The following is a 17624-nucleotide window of genomic DNA, read 5'->3' as shown; positions in this document are numbered from 1 at the left end:
CTCTGGGGCGCGGGGAAATAAAAGCCATGTCCTTTCGGAGGGAGAAAAGCCGCCAATCCTGGCTCATTAAGCAGTGGTGAAATCCAATTTTTTTTTTATTACCGGTTCTGTGGGCGTGGCTTTGTGGGCTTGGTGTGGCTTTGTGGGCGTGGCAGGGGAAGGATATTGCAAAATCCCCATTCCCTCCCCACCCTAGTGGAAGGATATTGCAAAATCCCCATTCCCTCCCCACTCATGGGGAAAGGATACTGCAAAATCCCCATTCCCTCCCCACTCATGGGGGAAGGATACTGCAAAATCCTCATTCCCTCCCCAATCATGGGGGAAGGATACTGCAAAATCCCCATTCTCTCTCCACTCATGGGGGATGGATATTGCAAAATCCCCATTCCCTCCCCACCCTAGTGGAAGGATATTGCAAAATCCCCATTCCCTCCCCACTCATGGGGGAAGGATACTGCAAAATCCCCATTCCCTCCCCACTCATGGGGGAAGGATACTGCAAAATCCCCATTCTCTCTCCACTCATGGGGGATGGATATTGCAAAATCTCCATTCCCATCCCACTCCAGGGGAATGATACTGCAAAACCCTCATTCCCTCCCCACTCATGGGGGAAGGATACTGCAAAATCCCCCTTCCCACCCCACTCCAGGGGAAGGATATTGCAAAATCCCTATTCCCTCCCCACTCTGGAGCCAGCCAGAGATGGCATTTGCCGGTTCTCCTAACTCCTCAAAATTTCCGCTACCGGTTCTCCAGAACCTGTCAGAACCTGCTGGATTTCACCTCTGCCATTAAGCATCCATCGAACTTGGGTGCATCTGCAGGAAGGTTTCGTGCGATGGCGGCATGCACGTTGCAGAGCAAGTTTAAAAGGATTTAAGTCTCTTTTTTTTTTGTAAACCCCCACCCCCATCAAGCTTTGCATTTTCTTATTTGGGATTTATATTTTTAAAGGGTGCAAGGGAAGCCCGGGCCTTCGCGGGAAATCCGAACCGGGAGAAACGTCTGCTTTTAATGTTTCATCACCCGGAAACCGCAGCTGCTGGGGAGGTCTGTCCCTCCTCGTCGGCTGGGGAAATGCAAAATAAAATTGCGATGGAGGGTTTTTGCGCTGGGAAGAAGAGAGGCGGTGGGGGGGGAAGAGTTTCTGCATTCAAGACAGCTGACTCGTCATTCTGTGTCCCCCCCCCCAAATTCTCTGTGAGTCTGTGGGAAAGGAGGAAGTCCCCAGGACAGGGGTCTGCAACCTTAAGCACTCAAAAGAGTCATTTGGACCGGTTTCCCACAGAAAACTGGGGAATTTTGGGAGTCGAAGCCCACCCATCTTTAAGTGATTTAACACAGATTGATACGCAATTCCATCTCACCATTGCAACTCCTCTGGAGTGTATAGATTAGAACAATGCCGTGTTTGGGAAGGGGGAAAAAAATTGCCTTTGTCCATTTCTAGCAAAATTGCAGCCCCGTCTTGTTTCTCGACAGGTCTTCCGGGAACAGGCCATCGACGGCGAGACGCTACCACTCTTGACGGAAGAGCATTTACTCAACCACATGGGCTTAAAACTAGGCCCTGCGTTGAAAATAAGGTCACAGGTAAGAAGCCGTCCGAAATGAAATTAAAACGGAAGCCTATGAAAAAAGTCGGCCGAACTATCATACTACGTACATCCATTGGCTGCTTCAGGGGTCAGCAACCTGCGGCTCCGGAGCCGCATGTGGCTCTTTGGGCCCTCTGCTGTGGCTCCCTGTTGGGTGATCCCACCACTGGCTGGCCCCACCTTTCACCGTCCCCTCCCACTCACTCCCCGCCTGGCCTGAGAAGATAAGGGTGACGGCGGGGGATGGAGAAGCGGCCAGGGCAGAGAAAGAGAGATACAGAGAGTGGGGGAGAGAGAGAGACAGAGAGAGATACAGAGAGAGCGGGAGAGAGAGAGAGACATAGAGAAATAGAGAGGGGGAGAGAGACATAGATACAGAGAGCAGGGAAGAGAGAGAGAGACAGAGATACAGAGAGAGCGGGAGAGAGAGAGACATAGAGAGATACAGAGAGTGGGGGAGAGAGACATAGAGATAGTGGGGGAGAGAGAGACAGAGATACAGAGAGAGCGGGAGAGAGAGAGATACAGAGAGAGCGTGAGAGAGACAGATACAGAGAGCGGGGAAGAGAGACATACAGAGAGAGCGGGAGAGAGAGACAGAGATACAGAGAGAGCGGGAGAGAGAGAGAGACATAGATACAGAGAGAGTGGGAGAGAGAGAGAGACATAGAGAGATACAGAGAGGGGGAGAGAGAGAGAGAGAAATCCAGAGAGCGTCAGAGAGAGAGACATAGATACAGAGAGCGTGAGAGAGAGATACAGAGATACAGAGAGAGCGGGAGAGAGAGAGACAGAGATGCAGAGAGAGCGGGAGAGAGAGAGAGACATAGAGAGATACAGAGAGAGGGGGAGAGAGAGAGAGGGAGGGAGGGGAGAGAGAGAGATGTCAAAAGGATTTTGTGGTTCCCGGTGTTTTTTAACAACTGGTTCTCTGTCCTAATCACCGGCTGGGTAGGCGTGGCTTGGGGAGGTCATGTGACTGGTGGAAGTGAGCAACATTGAGTTGGCCACGCCCACCCAGTGGCTCCCGGTGCTTTCTTTTCTGTGGGGAACGGGTCCAAATGGCTCTTTTGAGTGCTTAAAGATGCAGAACCCCTGGACTAGTTGTTTCTGTTTGGAAAAAAGGCAAACCACGGTTGCTGGTTTATCAGCAGTGCTGGTTTATCAGCAAACCTTGCTTTATCAGCAGTTATTCTTTTGGGGAGGATCTCTTCCAAATGCAAACTTTTAGATGTACTCTCTCTCTCTCTTTCTTTCTTTCTTTCTTTCTTTCTTTCTTTCTTTCTTTCTTTCTTTCTTTCTTTCTTTCTTTCTTTATTTTATTTTATTTTATTTTATTTTATTTTATTTTATTTTATTTTATTTTATTTTATTTTATTTTATTTCTATACCGCCCCTCTCCCGAAGGACTCGGGGCGGTGTATAGCCAGGTAAAAACACAATACAAATATCACAATTTAAATTTAAAAAATTATTAAAAGTTGGGCTTTAAACCATGGTTTAATTCTGTGTTCTTCAACCTTGGGGCACAGTTTTGCCAAGGTTGAAAAACACTGGTTTGTAATCCATGTGCTGAGCCATAAACCGCGGTTCATAAACCACAGCGGTTGAGTTGGCACGCTATCTCAAGCCACGACAGCTAGTAGGTTTAGGGTGTTGTTGTTTTTTTTAATTGTTTATATTTATGCTTGTAGTTTAATATCCTTTTGTTTTTCATTCTTTTATTTCTAGGCTGCCCAACAGCCCAAGCTTTTTCGCAGCGTCTAATAAAACTTAGCGATATCGAATAAAATCCAACAGAATGCAAATTTAGGAAGCAGCCAAGGCGTTCATTAAAAAAAAATAAAAAATTAGAACAGGGCCCAGTTTAAAATGCTGTTTAAAATCCTGGGCAACAGTCGAGGTGACTTTTAACCCAGTTCACGGCAGAATCTCTCCTCCGAGTTTGCAAACTTTGCAAGAGCCTTAAGCCTGGGAAATCTGGCTTCCAAGTTTTTAGCTGGTCTGGAAAAAGGGGGAGAAATTAACATTTTTCAATGATGCTCTTAACAAAGGAAAGCCAAATTCCCTGAAAGCAGAAATGTAGCTTTGAAGGAAGGCTAAGGTATGATTCCAGCTTCTCTTAGGGCAGTGATGGCTAACCTTTTTGCCATTGCGTGCCAGGAAAGGGGGGCGGTGGGGGGTCACACGCGCGCGTGCCCATATGCATAATTCTATGCGACCCATCCACACCCCACTCACCTCGCTCCTGGCACGCAATGGCCAGGTATGCCCGTTTTTCTTTCTCACCTGGCTCCAGGACCTCTCTAGGCATCTGGGGAGGGCGAAAACAGCCTTCCCTACACCTCCGGAGGCCAAAAATGGCCCGTTTGACAACTTTCAGTCCCATCGAAAGCTGAGCTCGCTGATGTCTAGTCCATCGTGGTTTAGTTAGCCTATCCTGGTTTAACTAGCGCAGCTTTGTGAAATGAATGCATCCGATCTGGGTTTGCTGACGAAGTGATATAGAGCCCTTTGGGTTTAATGCTTGGAAGGCCTCCCTTTGTGTCTTAAGACTGAATTTCTGAAGATGCCCCAACCTCCCCAAAATCTTCAAGGCCTTGTGCCCTTTGCCCAGTGCCTCGCAATCCAATTTCTCCTTGTGTGTTGTTGCTGTGAAGTTGTTTTGAGCCAATCTCTGCAGGCCCAAAAGGGCTTCCTAATTTTTTTTTTGACCTCTTTATTTTGCTTTTTTAAATGCTCTGGCTTCAAAATTGTCCCCGTTCCCCTGCCCCTTTGTGTGTCCCTCTCCCCCCCCCCCAAAAAAAAACCCAGACAGATTCCCTTCTCGGCCTGTTTTTAGATCCTGTAGATCTCCCAGGATTGCACTGGGTCCCAAGTTCTCCTCCTTTCGATGAATCGGTGTTATTTCCGGCGCAATTGTTCCACAGGGAACAATTGCCCAAAGAACCTATTTATTAGATCCCTCGTAAAGAGGGGGGAAAGTAATAAAGCTGCCCTTATCGTTTTAACATAATAAAACAAATGTGTAGGGCGGGGGTGGGGGGAGGTGGGCCGGAGAGAGGAAGGGGAGTCCGCATTGGTAAACAATGTTTATTGCTCTGTGCAGTGGTTTGCAACCATTTCAATTTCCTTGAGGGCCGCATCAGGATTGTGTTTGACCTGGGGGGGGGCGGGGTGGACACAGCCAGGATGGGCATAGCCAGCTTGACGTCACTTGAGTTGGGAGGGTCACCTGTGGTGGCCCAAGCGATCTGCCAGAGAAAATGGGTTCCCGAGCTCCGTTTTCTGCTGCGACAGCCTCCTGCAACCCTCTGCCAGTGAAAACTGAGCTCGGGATGGCTGTGTGCAGCCCTCCCCAGCTCCATTTTCGCTGACAGAGACACTTCAGGCCGGTCCTTCGCTGTTTCCAGGGTGGCTCTGCGGGACCAAATCAAAGCACCTCGCGGGTTGGTTCCCCTGGCACATACGTGCTAGTCGTTCCCGACTCTAGGGGGAGGTGCTCATCTCCGTTTCAAAGCCGAAGAGCCAGCGCTGTCCGAAGACGCCTCTGTGGTCATGTGGGCCGGCATGACTCAACGCCAAAGGCGCACGGAACGCTGTTCCCTTCCCACCAAAGGTGGCCCCTATTTTTCTACTTGCATTTTTTTACCTGCTTTCGAACTGCTAGGTTGGCAGAAGCTGGGACAAGTCACGGGAGCTCACCCCATTACGCGGCAGCACTAGGGATTCGAACCGCCGAACTGCCGACCTTTCGATCGACAAGCTCAGCGTCTTAGCCACTGAGCCACCGCGTCCCACTTTACGACTTTAAAGGCCGTAGTAAATGCCATGTGGACTCCCCCTTAGTACCAGGGCTGTTACTTCTCTGTGTTCTGGAAGAAAGGTGTAGACGACGTTGAAATTTCGGAATTTATGTTTGAAATCTTTGCACCCATTAGCTCGGTTTGGGTGTCGCTTTCCCAAATCCTCCCAGGTGCTTCATTTGCTTTTCCTTGCTGCTTTTTCTCCAGGTAGCCAAGAGAGTGGGCCGGGTGTTGTATATGGCCAGCTTCCCGGTGGCTTTCCCACTGCAGCCGCCCGGCCTGCGACCCGCCGATTGCAACCTTCCTCCCGCCGAGCTTCGCCCACCCTCCACCGGCAGCGTGGCCTCGTCCCCTTACGGAGGGCCGCTTCTCCCCAGCCGGGTTTCCCCCAAGCAGGAAAACGGGACCTCTCTCTTGGCGGCTCTGGGCGATGCCCCCAAGCTCCCTTCGTAACCTCTGGATTCTCCGCCGTCGGACATCCCACTGAAGAAGGAAGCTCCCCCACCCCCCACCCCAAGAGGCCGCGTGGAAATCTGCTAAAAATATTCAAATTGGGGGGGGGAGGAAATAAACACTCGGCGTGATGGAGTGGGAGGGTTGGATTAGGGAGGGTGGGGGAAGTGCTCCAAAGAAACATTGGAAAGAAGTCACAGTTGGAGAAGGAAGCACCGTTCGGCTCTGCAAACCGGCCATGGATGGGGGTTCAGAGGAGCAAGGAAACCCCCTCCTCTTCCTTTTTTGCAGAGGGGGGGTGGGCGGGAAAAAAAACACACATCCCTGGCTGGAACCGGTACAGCGTTTCTGTTTTTGGAAGGGGGAGGTCTATGCATCGCTAAGCAGCTTTTGAATTAATACCAAAGACAAGACAAAGTGATCCAGTGTCCAAACTCCACTCCATGTTTCTTCTTCTTTTTCTTTTTTTTTTTTTTGATTTGGATGGTACGGCACAGCCCAGTCCTGCGTGGGCTGTCTTCTTCCTTTTTCTTTTTTTTTGGGGGGGATTTTCTGTGTCTATCTTTCGATGTGCATCGGTTGGTTGTTGGTTTGCCCGCTCGGCTCGCTTAGTTTCCATCCTGGCCTTCTTTCAGACTCCCCATCTTTTCCGAGGTCGGTAAAAAACAAGGACCCGGATTGTTTCGAGGGCAATGCCCTGCCGACTCTGAAAACGGCTTAAAGGGGATCGTAAAAGCACCGTGAAGCGGCATATAAGTCTTAAGTGCTGCTTCTATTGCCGCTTAGCAGCGGGTTACCTTTCTGGGAACCGTTGGGAAGGAGACGGAAAGAAAGCAGGAAGGAGATTGTGCTTGGGGGGAATGGGGGTACCCCATTGCTCCCGTTCTGGAAGTCTGTCTTTTGTGTGTGCATGTGTGTGTGTATGAGCGGTCCTTGGTGCTCCCCGAGCTTGTTTTTCTTGGCAGACGTCTCGTGACCCAGTGAGGTAACGTCATCCAGTGCAGTGAGAGAGGTGATGATCGGTGCCAGGGGTGAAATGTAAAATTTGTTACTACCGGTTCTGTGGGCGTGGCTTGGTGGTGGTGGTGGGTAATGTGACTGGGTGGGCGTGGCCAACTTTTTTTTTTTTTTTTTAACTTTTCAAAGCATTTTTTTTCTAATGCTTTGAAAAGCCTCTCTGCCGATCCGGCAACTCAGCTGGGATCGTCAGAGACTTTTCAAAGCATTTTTTTTTTAACCACCTCTTCCGCCAAGAGGTTGCAGAAAAAAAAATGCTTTGAAAAGCCTCTGACGATCCCAGCTGAGTCACGCGGGATCATCAGAGGCTTTTTTTTTTTTAACTTTTCAAAGCATTTTTTCGAGATTGTTGAAAAAATGCTTTTAAAAGTTAAAAAAAAAAAGCCTCTGATGATCGGGCGGCTCAGCTGGGCATGGTGGGGGCGGGACAGGGATTTTTGCTACCGGTTCTCCAAACCACCCACCGCCTTCGCTACCGGATCGGTCCGAACCGGGAGCATTTCACCCCTGATTGGTGCACTGCTGATGATACCTAGCTGGGTGATGAAACTCTTGCAAGAAAACCCCCAAGCTCGGAGAGCATCAAGGACCCCACAGTTCCACCCTGAGCTATAAATATTCTCCTGTGTGTGTGTGTGTGTGTGTGTGTGCATATAATACAGAGGTATGCTCCATTTTAATTGGCTTTTGTGCCCAAAGAATGCATTGGGTTGTTTTTGTTTTTTTTTAAAGGCAGGGCAACCAGGGTGAGGCTATGAAATTGCACATTTTTCCTGCCATCCACACCCAGGCCTCCCTTGCCAGCTTTCAACCGTGTGTGTTTGTCTGTCCAGTTTGGGGGTGAGTGGGGAAAGAATGCAGGGGCCAAACTTTTAAGACACCCGTGTCTTGTGTTTTTTCTCTCTCTCTCTCTCTCTCTTCCCCCCCCCGGGGGGGGGCATTTTCAACAGCAACCCCACACTTAACCCGAGATAGCTCAGTTTGGTACCTTAGCTGCTTGTTCAAAGTTACCCATCACTACTTTTAAGGCTTTTTCCAGCAGTTGGAATGACAATAAAAACAAAAAAAGAGTTCACTCCGTTTATAAAAACGGGCAAAGTGTCGGGATGTGTCCTTCAGAACTTCACATTCCTGGCGGGCGGGGGGGGTGCATGTGGGGGGGGGGGAACCACCTTGAAAAGTCTTGGTGGGGTGATGGGTACACATATCCCAGCTTAGTAGAGGAAAATCCTGGCCTAATGAGCCAGCTTGGACCAAAGGGGTTAAGAATGAAATAAATGTTAGTGGTTGTGGGAACCTCACCAGATGGCAATGGAGAGGGACGAGAACAGGTAAGTTGGGGCGTGGAGGGTACAGGTGCTGGAAAGATGGGGGGGCAAAGGCAGGTCTTGAGGCAAGAGCCTTGGTAGTACAGTGGTTTAAAGCACCCTGTTATTAACAGCTGCCTGCAATTACTGCAGGTTCGAATCTCGCCAGGCTCAAGGTTGACTCAGCCTTCCATCCTTTCTAAGGTAGGTAAAATGAGGACCCAGTTTGTGGGGGCAATAAGCTGACTTTGTATAAATATATTCAAAAGTATGAAGGCTATTGCTTAACGCCTTGTAAGCCGCCCTGAGTCTCCGGAGAAGGGCGGCATATAAATCAAAACAAAAAAAAAACCAAAAGAGCCCCCCCCCAACAGCTGGCCTGCCTGCTGCAGCCCCCATCTTCCCAGCTCCTGCATTTCCCTCCCTCCATCTTTGGCCTCAAGGGGGTGACTGAGGTAGGGAGGGGCAGGCCCTGGGTGCCCCCCCCACTCCCAGGTTGGGATGGCCCCTGCCATCTTCCCAAGACCACCTTCCTCTTCTGGGGGGGCTAAATGGAGGTGGGAAGAGGAAGGATGTTAGAAGCTGGAGCTCCTTGCCCAACATCCCTCCTCTTCCCAGCTCCCTCTGGTGCCATGCGTGCGGGCACCGGCAATGGAGGGAATGGGAGGTCCTATAGTGGGGGGGCATCAGCAGGTCTAGGGGCAAACGCCTCCCTTGAAAAGCCAGCGAGGACCCTGCCCATTTCTCCCTCCTTTTCGGACCTTCCTTTCCCTGCTGTGTCTCTGCCAGCATGGCACCAAGGGAGCTGGGAAGAGAAGAGGTGGGATGTTGGGCAAGGAGACCCCCCCCCCCAGCCTGTCTTTTAACATCCTTCCAGTGTTTCCCACCTCCTCCAGCAGTTTGGGGGGGGGGAAGAAGAAGAGGAAAGTCTTGGGGAGGGGGGCACATCCAAGCAGATCTGGGGGAGGGGGAGCACCCAGGGTCTATTCCTCCCTGGTCCCCCCCTTGAGGCCACAGATGGGAGGGGTGGGGGAAATGGGGGGGAGGGGTGCGGGAAATGGGGGGGGGTAAGGGAAAAAAAAAAACACCCAGGATGGCAGAAAAATCTTTATTAGAACTCAAAAAAACAAATCGACGTTCCACCCCCCACAATTTCAGTTTTGGTTTAAAGGTTCAGAGGAGGGCAGTCCCAGAAGGGGGTATCTTTACACACCCCTCCCCCAATGACCCCCCCTTCCCCCCAAGGCCCCTATTGGGCCAAGATTGAAGCCAAAGGCATTGATGGTGACTTGAGGGAGGCGTATGAGAGATGGGGCACATGTGAGGGGCCACAGAGAACAACTTGCCAATGTCCTTGGCTTGGAGTGGCCAAAACGCCACCCTGAGAGCCAAGGACACTGGCAGCTGCCCGGCACACCTGCACCCCATCTCTCCGCCTCCCCCAAGTCCCCACCAGCCCTGAGCTTCAACCATGGTAAAAGGCAAGCTGGCGAAAGAGGCCCTGGGATACCCCAGACCTCTCTGCTAGCCTCCCCATGCCATAGTTGGCTCCCGGCCTTTCTTTCCCCCCCCCCCATATTCCTGCGCGTGACCCACCATGCAAGAGATTTCTCTCTGCACCCCTTGCTAGAAGCAGGCGCACACAAACGTAGATTATTCGAAATGAACTTTCCAAGATTTGGAACAAGAGGCATCTATTTTTTTTTTTTTATTTGAATACGCCGTGCACACCTGCTTAAAACAAGGGAGGAACTGCAATTTTACCTGGATGGATTTTCTGGCTCACCTGGGAAGAGTGTGGAGAGGGACCGTGCATTACGCCCAACGAACCGAGACCCTACATAACAAAGGTGTTCAACTTTGACAAGTTTAAGTTGTGTAGACTTTTCTAATTAGAACTGAAGTCCACCCATCTTAAGTTTGCCAAGGCACTGGAGACCCCGACACAAGGGAAGGTTTCAGAGTCGAGGTGCACCCATTGGACGGGAAGGACCTAAAAGACTTATTCTGGGGAGCCCAAATTCTGTGCATCCAAGTTACATGGATCGCAGCTCGAGTTCCTAATGTACAGAAAGATCTGGGAGGAAGACACATCCCCAGAATACACAAAGACCCCTCCCCAAATGGATGGACTTTGTTCCCCAGACTTCTCCAGCCACATTGCTAAACTTCTGGGTACTTAAATTCAATCAAAAAACTATTTTTAGATTTATGTTCCCAGAATACAGAAATAAGCTTGAGAAGTCTGGATTGCATCAGTTGACTTCCCATCTAGATAAGAGGGTTTAACTTTTGATTCCCTTAATTCTACACCCGTTGCCAAGCTCTGGGAATTGAAGTTGTCCTATTCAGATGCAGAATGCTAGGTGTAATGGACTTCAATTCTCAGAATTTTTAGCAGGATGATCGTTTTTAACATCAAACCTACCTTGAGAACGTGGGACTTCCATCTCTCTGTTTGGTGAACTTCAATTCCCAGAATTCTCCAGTCTTGTGTGCTGGAGAACACCAGAGATTGAATGGCAGCCAATCTGGTACTTAGGGGGGTCAGGAGAGGACCTCAAATTTCTAGACTACCATTGCTATAGGGCAAGGGTCTCCAACCTCAGCAACTTTAAGACTTGTGGACTTCTGGGAGTTGAAGTCCACAAGTCTTAAAGTTGCCGAGGTTGGAGACCCCTGCTGTAGGGTATCCCATCGAGATAGGATTATTCCTCTGCGGTGAAGAACTTTCTGAACACAGAATTCAGAAGAATTGGAGACCCACTATCTACGGGACATGGATCCATCTCCTGGATTGGACTCCAAGCCTCAGAATTCCTAACAGAACTAAGAGTTGGAGGCCCACCAGCAGGACATGGGATTTCCCAGAATTTTGAGCACAGAATTCAGAAGAATTGGGGGCTCACCACCAAGAGAACACATGGAGCTCTCAGTCTCCAAGAATGGTGAACTTCAGTTTCCGGAATTCTCCAATCCATGGGATGGAGAAAGCTGGACATTGAATTGCAGCCATCTGGTGCTCTAGGGATGGGGGAAAATGGGACATCTTAAGATTCTCTAGCCACCATTGCTAAGAATTCTGGGAGCTAAAAAAAAACCCTCCCTTTGAAAGCTGCATCGTTCAATGGGTGGACTACAGCCCCCCCAAAATTCTTAAAAATCCCTGCTGCAGAATTCTGGGAGTTGAGTTGGCAGACATCTTGCGCCTTCCAATCGGGTGGACTCCCAATTCCCAGAATTCTCAAAAATTCTGAAGAGTTCAAGTCCACCCTTCTAAAAGCCAATCGGCTTTCTGAAAGCAAGAGTTCGAAAAACCAGACATCCCCGGTGGGTGTATATATATACACACAACCTTCTTAGATCAGGGTTTCTCATCCAGAATTCCCCAAACCAAGTGGCTGGGGAATTCTAGGATTTGAAGTCCACACATCTTTAGAATTTAGAACAACAAGAGTTGGAAGGGATCTTGGAGATCTTCTAGTCCAACCCCGCTTCAAGTTGTTAAGGTTGAAAAAAACCCTGATGCAAGTTCTTCTGATGCCTCAACTCTTGTCCTACCACCTGAACTTGGTCTACAGAATCCTACAAGATAACACTCGTGGTCTGGTCTGGTCTATTCTATTCTATTCTATTTGTTTTGTTCTGTTCTGTTCTGTTCTGTTCTGTTCTGTTCTGTTCTACTCTACTCTACTCTATTTGTTCTGTTCTGTTCTGTTCTACTCTATTTGTTCTGTTCTGTTCTGTTCTATTCTATTCTATTCTTCTACTCTACTCTACTCTACTCTACTCTACTCTACGCTACTCTAAATTCTATTCTATTCTACAAAAGATAAAGGCTGACAACAGCCAAGATTCCTTGAGCCTACCATCCAAAGCTTAAAGCTAGCTGAACTACCGTCATTTCAAATTTATGGCATCCAAACTGACCACTTAAGGGCTCTTGGGCTTCAAGCGTATCTCCATAAACCCCAAAAACTCGGTTTTTCAGCCAAGCCAAAGACTTAAAAGAAGTCCCTTCACCTAACTTGCAAATTAGGGAGAGATCCTGGCTACGTTGGGGATCCACCCACGACTCAACAATAAGGATTTGCTAACTCCTGATCCTACATCTGATCTGTCAGGTGACCTTAAGCGACCAGTGTCTTTGGGGGGGGGGGGGGGGTCTCAGTTCCTGGTGGGCACCGCACAGCGGGTGGGGAAAAGAAAGGCGTTGTGTAGATCACAATGCAGTGAAAGCCGCAGGGAAAAACATCGCTCCCATCGGGATCTGGCCGTTTTGCCCGCTGCGGTTTCGGTGCAGCGAGATCTCCAGAAAGAAATCCACAAGAGGCTGTTTTTACAAGCCGAGAACCCACACAAATGTTCCCAATACAGAAATGAAAAAAAAAAGGAAATTGGATGGATTCAAAGCACGCCTTGCACTGCCCAGTCCAACTCTTCCTGCTGCGTTTGGTCCAATTTTATATTTTTTTTTAAATGTCCACTTGGCAGGAAAAGAGCCAAGCCAAAAAAAAAAATGTGGTGGGACTTCGGTTTTTTATCATTGCAATCTCCAGCGCTGGACGAGTGGGATTCCTTCCCAGAAGGTGGGTTTTAAAAAAAAAATATATTTAAAAGTTTTATTTTGAGATGGTTTTAAGAACCCACATTATTCTAAAGAGGCAGGTTTTTGGGGGTTTTTTTGCAGCCATCGTGTCTTTTTAGGCTCCCCTGCCGGATGACCAAATTTTCTGGCATGTCCGTCTAGTGCAGAAATGCAGCTGCTGGAACAATGCAACCTTCCTCGGCCCTCCAAAAGTGGCAACAGCTGTCCAGTTACCCACACACACACACCCCAAAAAAAATATCTGTCCATCCATCAGTCTTCATCGGAAAAATCCAAATCTTCCACCACGTCCTCTTCTCCTTGTGCCAGCTGTTGCACCTCTGCCCGAGACAGCGGTTTCCGACGGCTCGGTCGGGGCACGACCCTCTCGCCTCCTGGAGAAGGAAGGAAAATGGGAATGGGTGTCAATCCAACCTCAATGGGGAGAGGAAGAGGGGGGCACACACACACACACACACACACACACACACACAAGGCAGCTGGGTGCTAATTAATCACCAGTGCTAATTAATGGATCATCTGCAGAGCGCAGGAAAAGGGGACAAGATGGAAATGGCGAGATGGGCAGAGTACAGGTTTAATAATAAGCGGAGCGATAAATAAACGAGGCGCCTGGGGGGGGTGTTTCGAATGCAGACGGAGGATCAAGGAGAAGAAAATCTTTATTTCCCCCCTCCCCACATTTTGTTTGGGGGTGGGCGGGTGGGCACAACCCTGTAAAAGGAGAGGCTCCCAAAACCCACACGCTAGAAATAAGGGGGGGAAATGGGCTCTTCTCCAAATATTTCCTTTGCAATCTACGGAGGTGAATTTAGAAGCATGCTCTTAAAATGGGCAACGGTATTACTTCTTGAGCGCATGGAAGGGGGAGTCCTTTTGGGGTTGGGACTCTCCCCCCAAAACCCTCTGGTCTGCCTCTGCATTCTTCGGTTGGAGACCCACTCTCCAGCGCCGGTGGCAGACTCAGACAGTGAGGAGGTTGGGGAGGAACATGGGCCAGTCCTGGAGCCTGGGGAGGGCTCTCATGAGGGCTCTGCACGGGAGGCAGAGAGGGGGCCAGGGCCGTCTGACAGTTGTCAGCTGCCTTCGGAGTCAGACATCAGTGAGGCAGAGGAACAGCTGGAGCCTGTTCCCAATGTGAGCTGCCAGGAGAAGGGAACAGCTAAAGAACAAGGGTCGACTCAGGAGTAAAGCCACAGGTGGCCGGTGAATGGCCCCTCCCAGAGGGAATAAAAGAGGAGTAAAAGGGGAGTGGAGTTTGCAGGAGACAATTAGTTTGCTTAATTGGTTCGTGACTCTCCGAGACGCCTTGCCAAGTTTTGAAGATATCAGCCTGGCAGCTCTCCAAGCCAGATGAGGTCTGTGACTGTAAATTCTCCCTTGAAAGACTTTGCTGGATGTGAATGAGAGAGGAATTCACAGTCACTTAATAAAAAGGGGTTTTTTTTTTTTTTGGTTCAGAGAAGGAGCCTGCTTCTTCAGCTGAACCTGAAGATCTTCTCATGATGGTCTAGAAATCTAAGCGGGGAGACCTAGAAGTATGGGGGTTTATCAACCTGCCCACCCCAGAAAGGGGAGGAAAAGAATGAGAGAGAAGGACCAGGGGAAAAGCCAAAGAACCTTGGGAATGGTTGATGAGCACCAGAATGAACAAGAAACACACCTATGCACACATCCATCATGTCACAGGTTGGGGCTGGAGATCACTTTTAACATCCAATTTTTGAGACGGGACAGGAACATAAATTCTCCCCCATCCAGTGTGAAGCAGGATGGTGCAAACAGTCTAGATCAGGGCGTCACCAACCTTTCGGACCTCAGGGACCACTAAATTCGTCATTTTAAATCCCGCGGGCCGCTAATACGATCTGCCTAATGACCAGCTGGGTGGGCGTGGCTCGGTGGGCATGTGACTGGGTGGGCGTGGCCAACTCGATGTCACTCACGTCGAGGGGTGCTTCGCCGGCCCCCCCTACTCGCCCCTTCCCTGCCCGCTTATTAAAATAAATTCAATAAAAATAAAAAAAAACTATTTAAATCAAAAAAATCTGATTTTTTTGATTTTTTTTTTTAAAAATCATTGATTTTTATCCATCCTGCTCCTGGGAAGGAGGGTGGTGGGCTGAGAGGTGCAGCTCCACCTGGCTCTACTTCAACCTGATTTCAGGCAGAAATGTTTCTCCCCCCCACCCTTTTTTTTTTCTTCTCAGAAATGCCAAGACGACGCTGACATTCAGGATTGGCCTAAGCGCAAAATGAGGGTTTGGCCGTGAAGTTTGGGACCGGATGACCGTTTCCCTCCAGTCTCAGGATTTTATTCCCCAAAAGCTCCCGATGAAGGGAAGGTTTGGGCCAACTGGAAAACAAAAGCAGGGAAAAGCCAGAAACTGGAACAGCCGCCCGAAAAAGGGAACGGGATAAACGAGTTTTGGGAGCGAGGGGACTTTTCAACATTTCGCCAATCCCGGAGAGAAAGCATTTTTGAGAGTTGGCACGCGGAGATGCCAAGGGTGCCAGCCGTTGCCCGCTCTGGCCTCTGGCGTCGGGTCTATTCTGGGCAACCGGCACCGAGGCTGGCATGCCAAGCCTCTGCCATCTGCTACTGAGAATTGGGCACCACGCCGGACTCTTTTAGCTGCAGAGCATTTGGGGGGGGGGGGGAAGAGAGGGGGAAACGGAGGGGAGGGAAGGGAAGGGAAGGGAAGGGAGGATGGAGGGAGGGACGGGGGTTTGGCTCGGAGGTGCCTCTCCTGCGGTGCAGGGCAAAATTCGAACTCTTAAAAAGTGTTGGATCCTGCAAATAATTTTCTGGAATTACCTGTATATATATATATATCCTCTGGAGGGGTTTTGTTTTGGGAGTTTCGGGGCTAAGGGTGGGAATATTCACTGAGACACACCCGACGATGCCCCTCTCCAGGGGTGAAATGTAAAATTTGTTACTACCGGTTCTGTGGGCGTGGCTTGTGGGGGGGTGGTAATGTGACTGGGTGGGCGTGGCCAACTTTAAAAAAAAACAACTTCAAAGCATTTTTTTCTAATGCTTTGAAAAGCCTCTCTGCCGATCAGGCAACTCGGCTGGGATCGTCAAAGAGGCTTTTTAAAAAATGCTTTGAAAAGCCTCTCTGCCGATCAGGCAACTCAGCTGGGATCGTCAGAGACTTTTCAAAGCATTTTTTTAAACCACCTTTTCGGCCAAGAGGTTGCAGAAAAAAAATGCTTTGAAAAGCCTCTGACGATCCTAGCTGAGCCACACGGGATCATCAGAGGCTTTTTTTTTTTTTTTTTTACTTTTAAAAGCATTTTTTTGTCGGAAGAGGTGGTAGAAAAAAATGCTTTTAAAAGTTTTAAAAAAAAAAAGCCTCTGATGATTGTGCGGCTCAGCTGGGCATGGTGGTGGTGGGGGCAGGGATTTTTGCTACCGGTTCTCCGAACCACCCGTCACCATCGCTACCGGATCGAGCGATCCAGTCCGAACCGGGAGCATTTCACCCCTGCCCCTCCCCCACCAGCTTTGATCTTTGATCCCCCACCATAGAGTCTCCTCCTAGCGCGACGTCCTTTTTCCTCTACCTGTCCTAACCGAAAGCCCTATCAATTGTGGAGCCGACTGGCGACAGGGAGCCGCAGCAGAGGGATGAAAGAGCCACATGCAGCTCCAGAGCCACACGGGTTGCCAACTCCTGTCATAAGTTCACAACCGGTTCGCCTAGTGCAAAACTGAAAATGTCAGCGTGTGTGCGCACGGCTTCAAACACATGGTGATTTCATGCGTGTGGCTTGCAGGACACCTTCTCAGACAGCTGCGGTTGAGTAGAGCGGGCGAGGCGTGGGAATCAGCTGGGTTGCATGGGCGGGGCAAGGGAGCCAGAGAGTGAGATATATAGGATGGGACAGTGCTGGGGTGGATGGACAGGCCCAGTCGGTGGTTGGAACTACCGGTTCGGCCTAAACCGGACCGAACCGGCAGCAGCTCACCCCTGGCTGTACCTGAATGGGTGGGGGTCTTTTTTTTTTTTTTTCTCTAGATGTTCAAGAGAGATTTAAAGATTATCTTGGGGGGTTTCAGGAACTCTGTAAGGGACGGCCTGATCCCCTTCCATGCTGCACGTGGAAAGCTGCAAGGAAGCCTCTTAATTCTTTACCATCCGAGTCGCTCAGGTTCTCTTCGTCTCCTTCCTCTCCCTCATCGTCCACTTCGTATTGTCCTTCATCCTCCTCCTCTTCCTCCTCCTCACTGCTGCTCACGGAAACACGGTCTGCAGCCCCCTTCTTGCCTTTCCCTGCACCGAGGAAACAAAAACGGTCCTACATAAACCAAGTTTCTCAAATTGCAGCCATAGCTCAGTGAAATCACATCCACTATCCTAGGCTCCTTCAGACAGCAAGCCAGCATTTTGCTGCCTACTGGGAGACTAATATAGATCTATTTTGGACTGATTGGTCCTCATCAGTTAGCCACACCCTTACCATATGTTCCCTTCCGGTATAGGCTAAGTATTTGCTTTCTTCTCTTATTGTAGTTTTTGTATGTATTTTTCTTCAACCGGGTATTTTCCTACGTAAACCAAGTTTCTCAAATTGCAGCCATAGCTGCATATATTTATATTTATATTTATTATTTATATATATATATATATATATATATATATATATATATATATATATATATATATATATATATATATATATATATATAAAAAAGCGAAAACCACTCATGCCGTAATCACGAAATCTCCAGAACCATAAAGCCTACAAACTTGAAATTTGCCACGTATGTTCCTCTTGGCTTCTAGGTGCTCACTAGGAAAGGATTTTTCGAAATGAC

The 17624-nt window shown here is 49.2% G+C and overlaps 2 protein-coding genes across 3 annotated transcripts in view; one reads left to right on the top strand and one right to left on the bottom strand.

Annotated features, from left to right (window-relative positions):
- The window catches only part of SAMD11 (sterile alpha motif domain containing 11), a 110121-nt gene extending 104181 nt beyond the window's left edge, over nt 1-5940 (top strand). The window contains exons 12-13 of the mRNA XM_070955967.1: nt 1489-1599; nt 5618-5940. Of these exons, the coding sequence (XP_070812068.1) occupies nt 1489-1599; nt 5618-5863 (357 nt within the window). The 3' untranslated portion in view covers nt 5864-5940. The remainder of the gene's footprint in view (nt 1-1488; nt 1600-5617) is intronic.
- Nucleotides 5941-9431: 3491 nt separating this feature from the next.
- Nucleotides 9432-17624, bottom strand: part of NOC2L (NOC2 like nucleolar associated transcriptional repressor) — a 57876-nt gene continuing 49683 nt past the window's right edge. For both annotated transcript variants that reach the window (XM_070956092.1, XM_070956093.1), the window contains exons 18-19: nt 16942-17079; nt 9432-13170 (exon numbers count right to left, since the gene is read on the bottom strand). In XM_070956092.1, coding sequence (XP_070812193.1) covers nt 13049-13170; nt 16942-17079 — 260 coding nt within the window. In that variant the 3' untranslated portion in view covers nt 9432-13048. The remainder of the gene's footprint in view (nt 13171-16941; nt 17080-17624) is intronic.

The sequence above is a fragment of the Pituophis catenifer genome, unplaced genomic scaffold, assembly GCF_029215685.1.
Source record: "Pituophis catenifer annectens isolate HBS135680 unplaced genomic scaffold, rPitCat1.0.hap2 SCAF_18, whole genome shotgun sequence".
Taxonomy (NCBI): domain Eukaryota; kingdom Metazoa; phylum Chordata; class Lepidosauria; order Squamata; family Colubridae; genus Pituophis; species Pituophis catenifer.
Note: the sequence above shows the minus strand (reverse complement) of the source record. Positions and strands in the feature narration are given on the sequence as shown.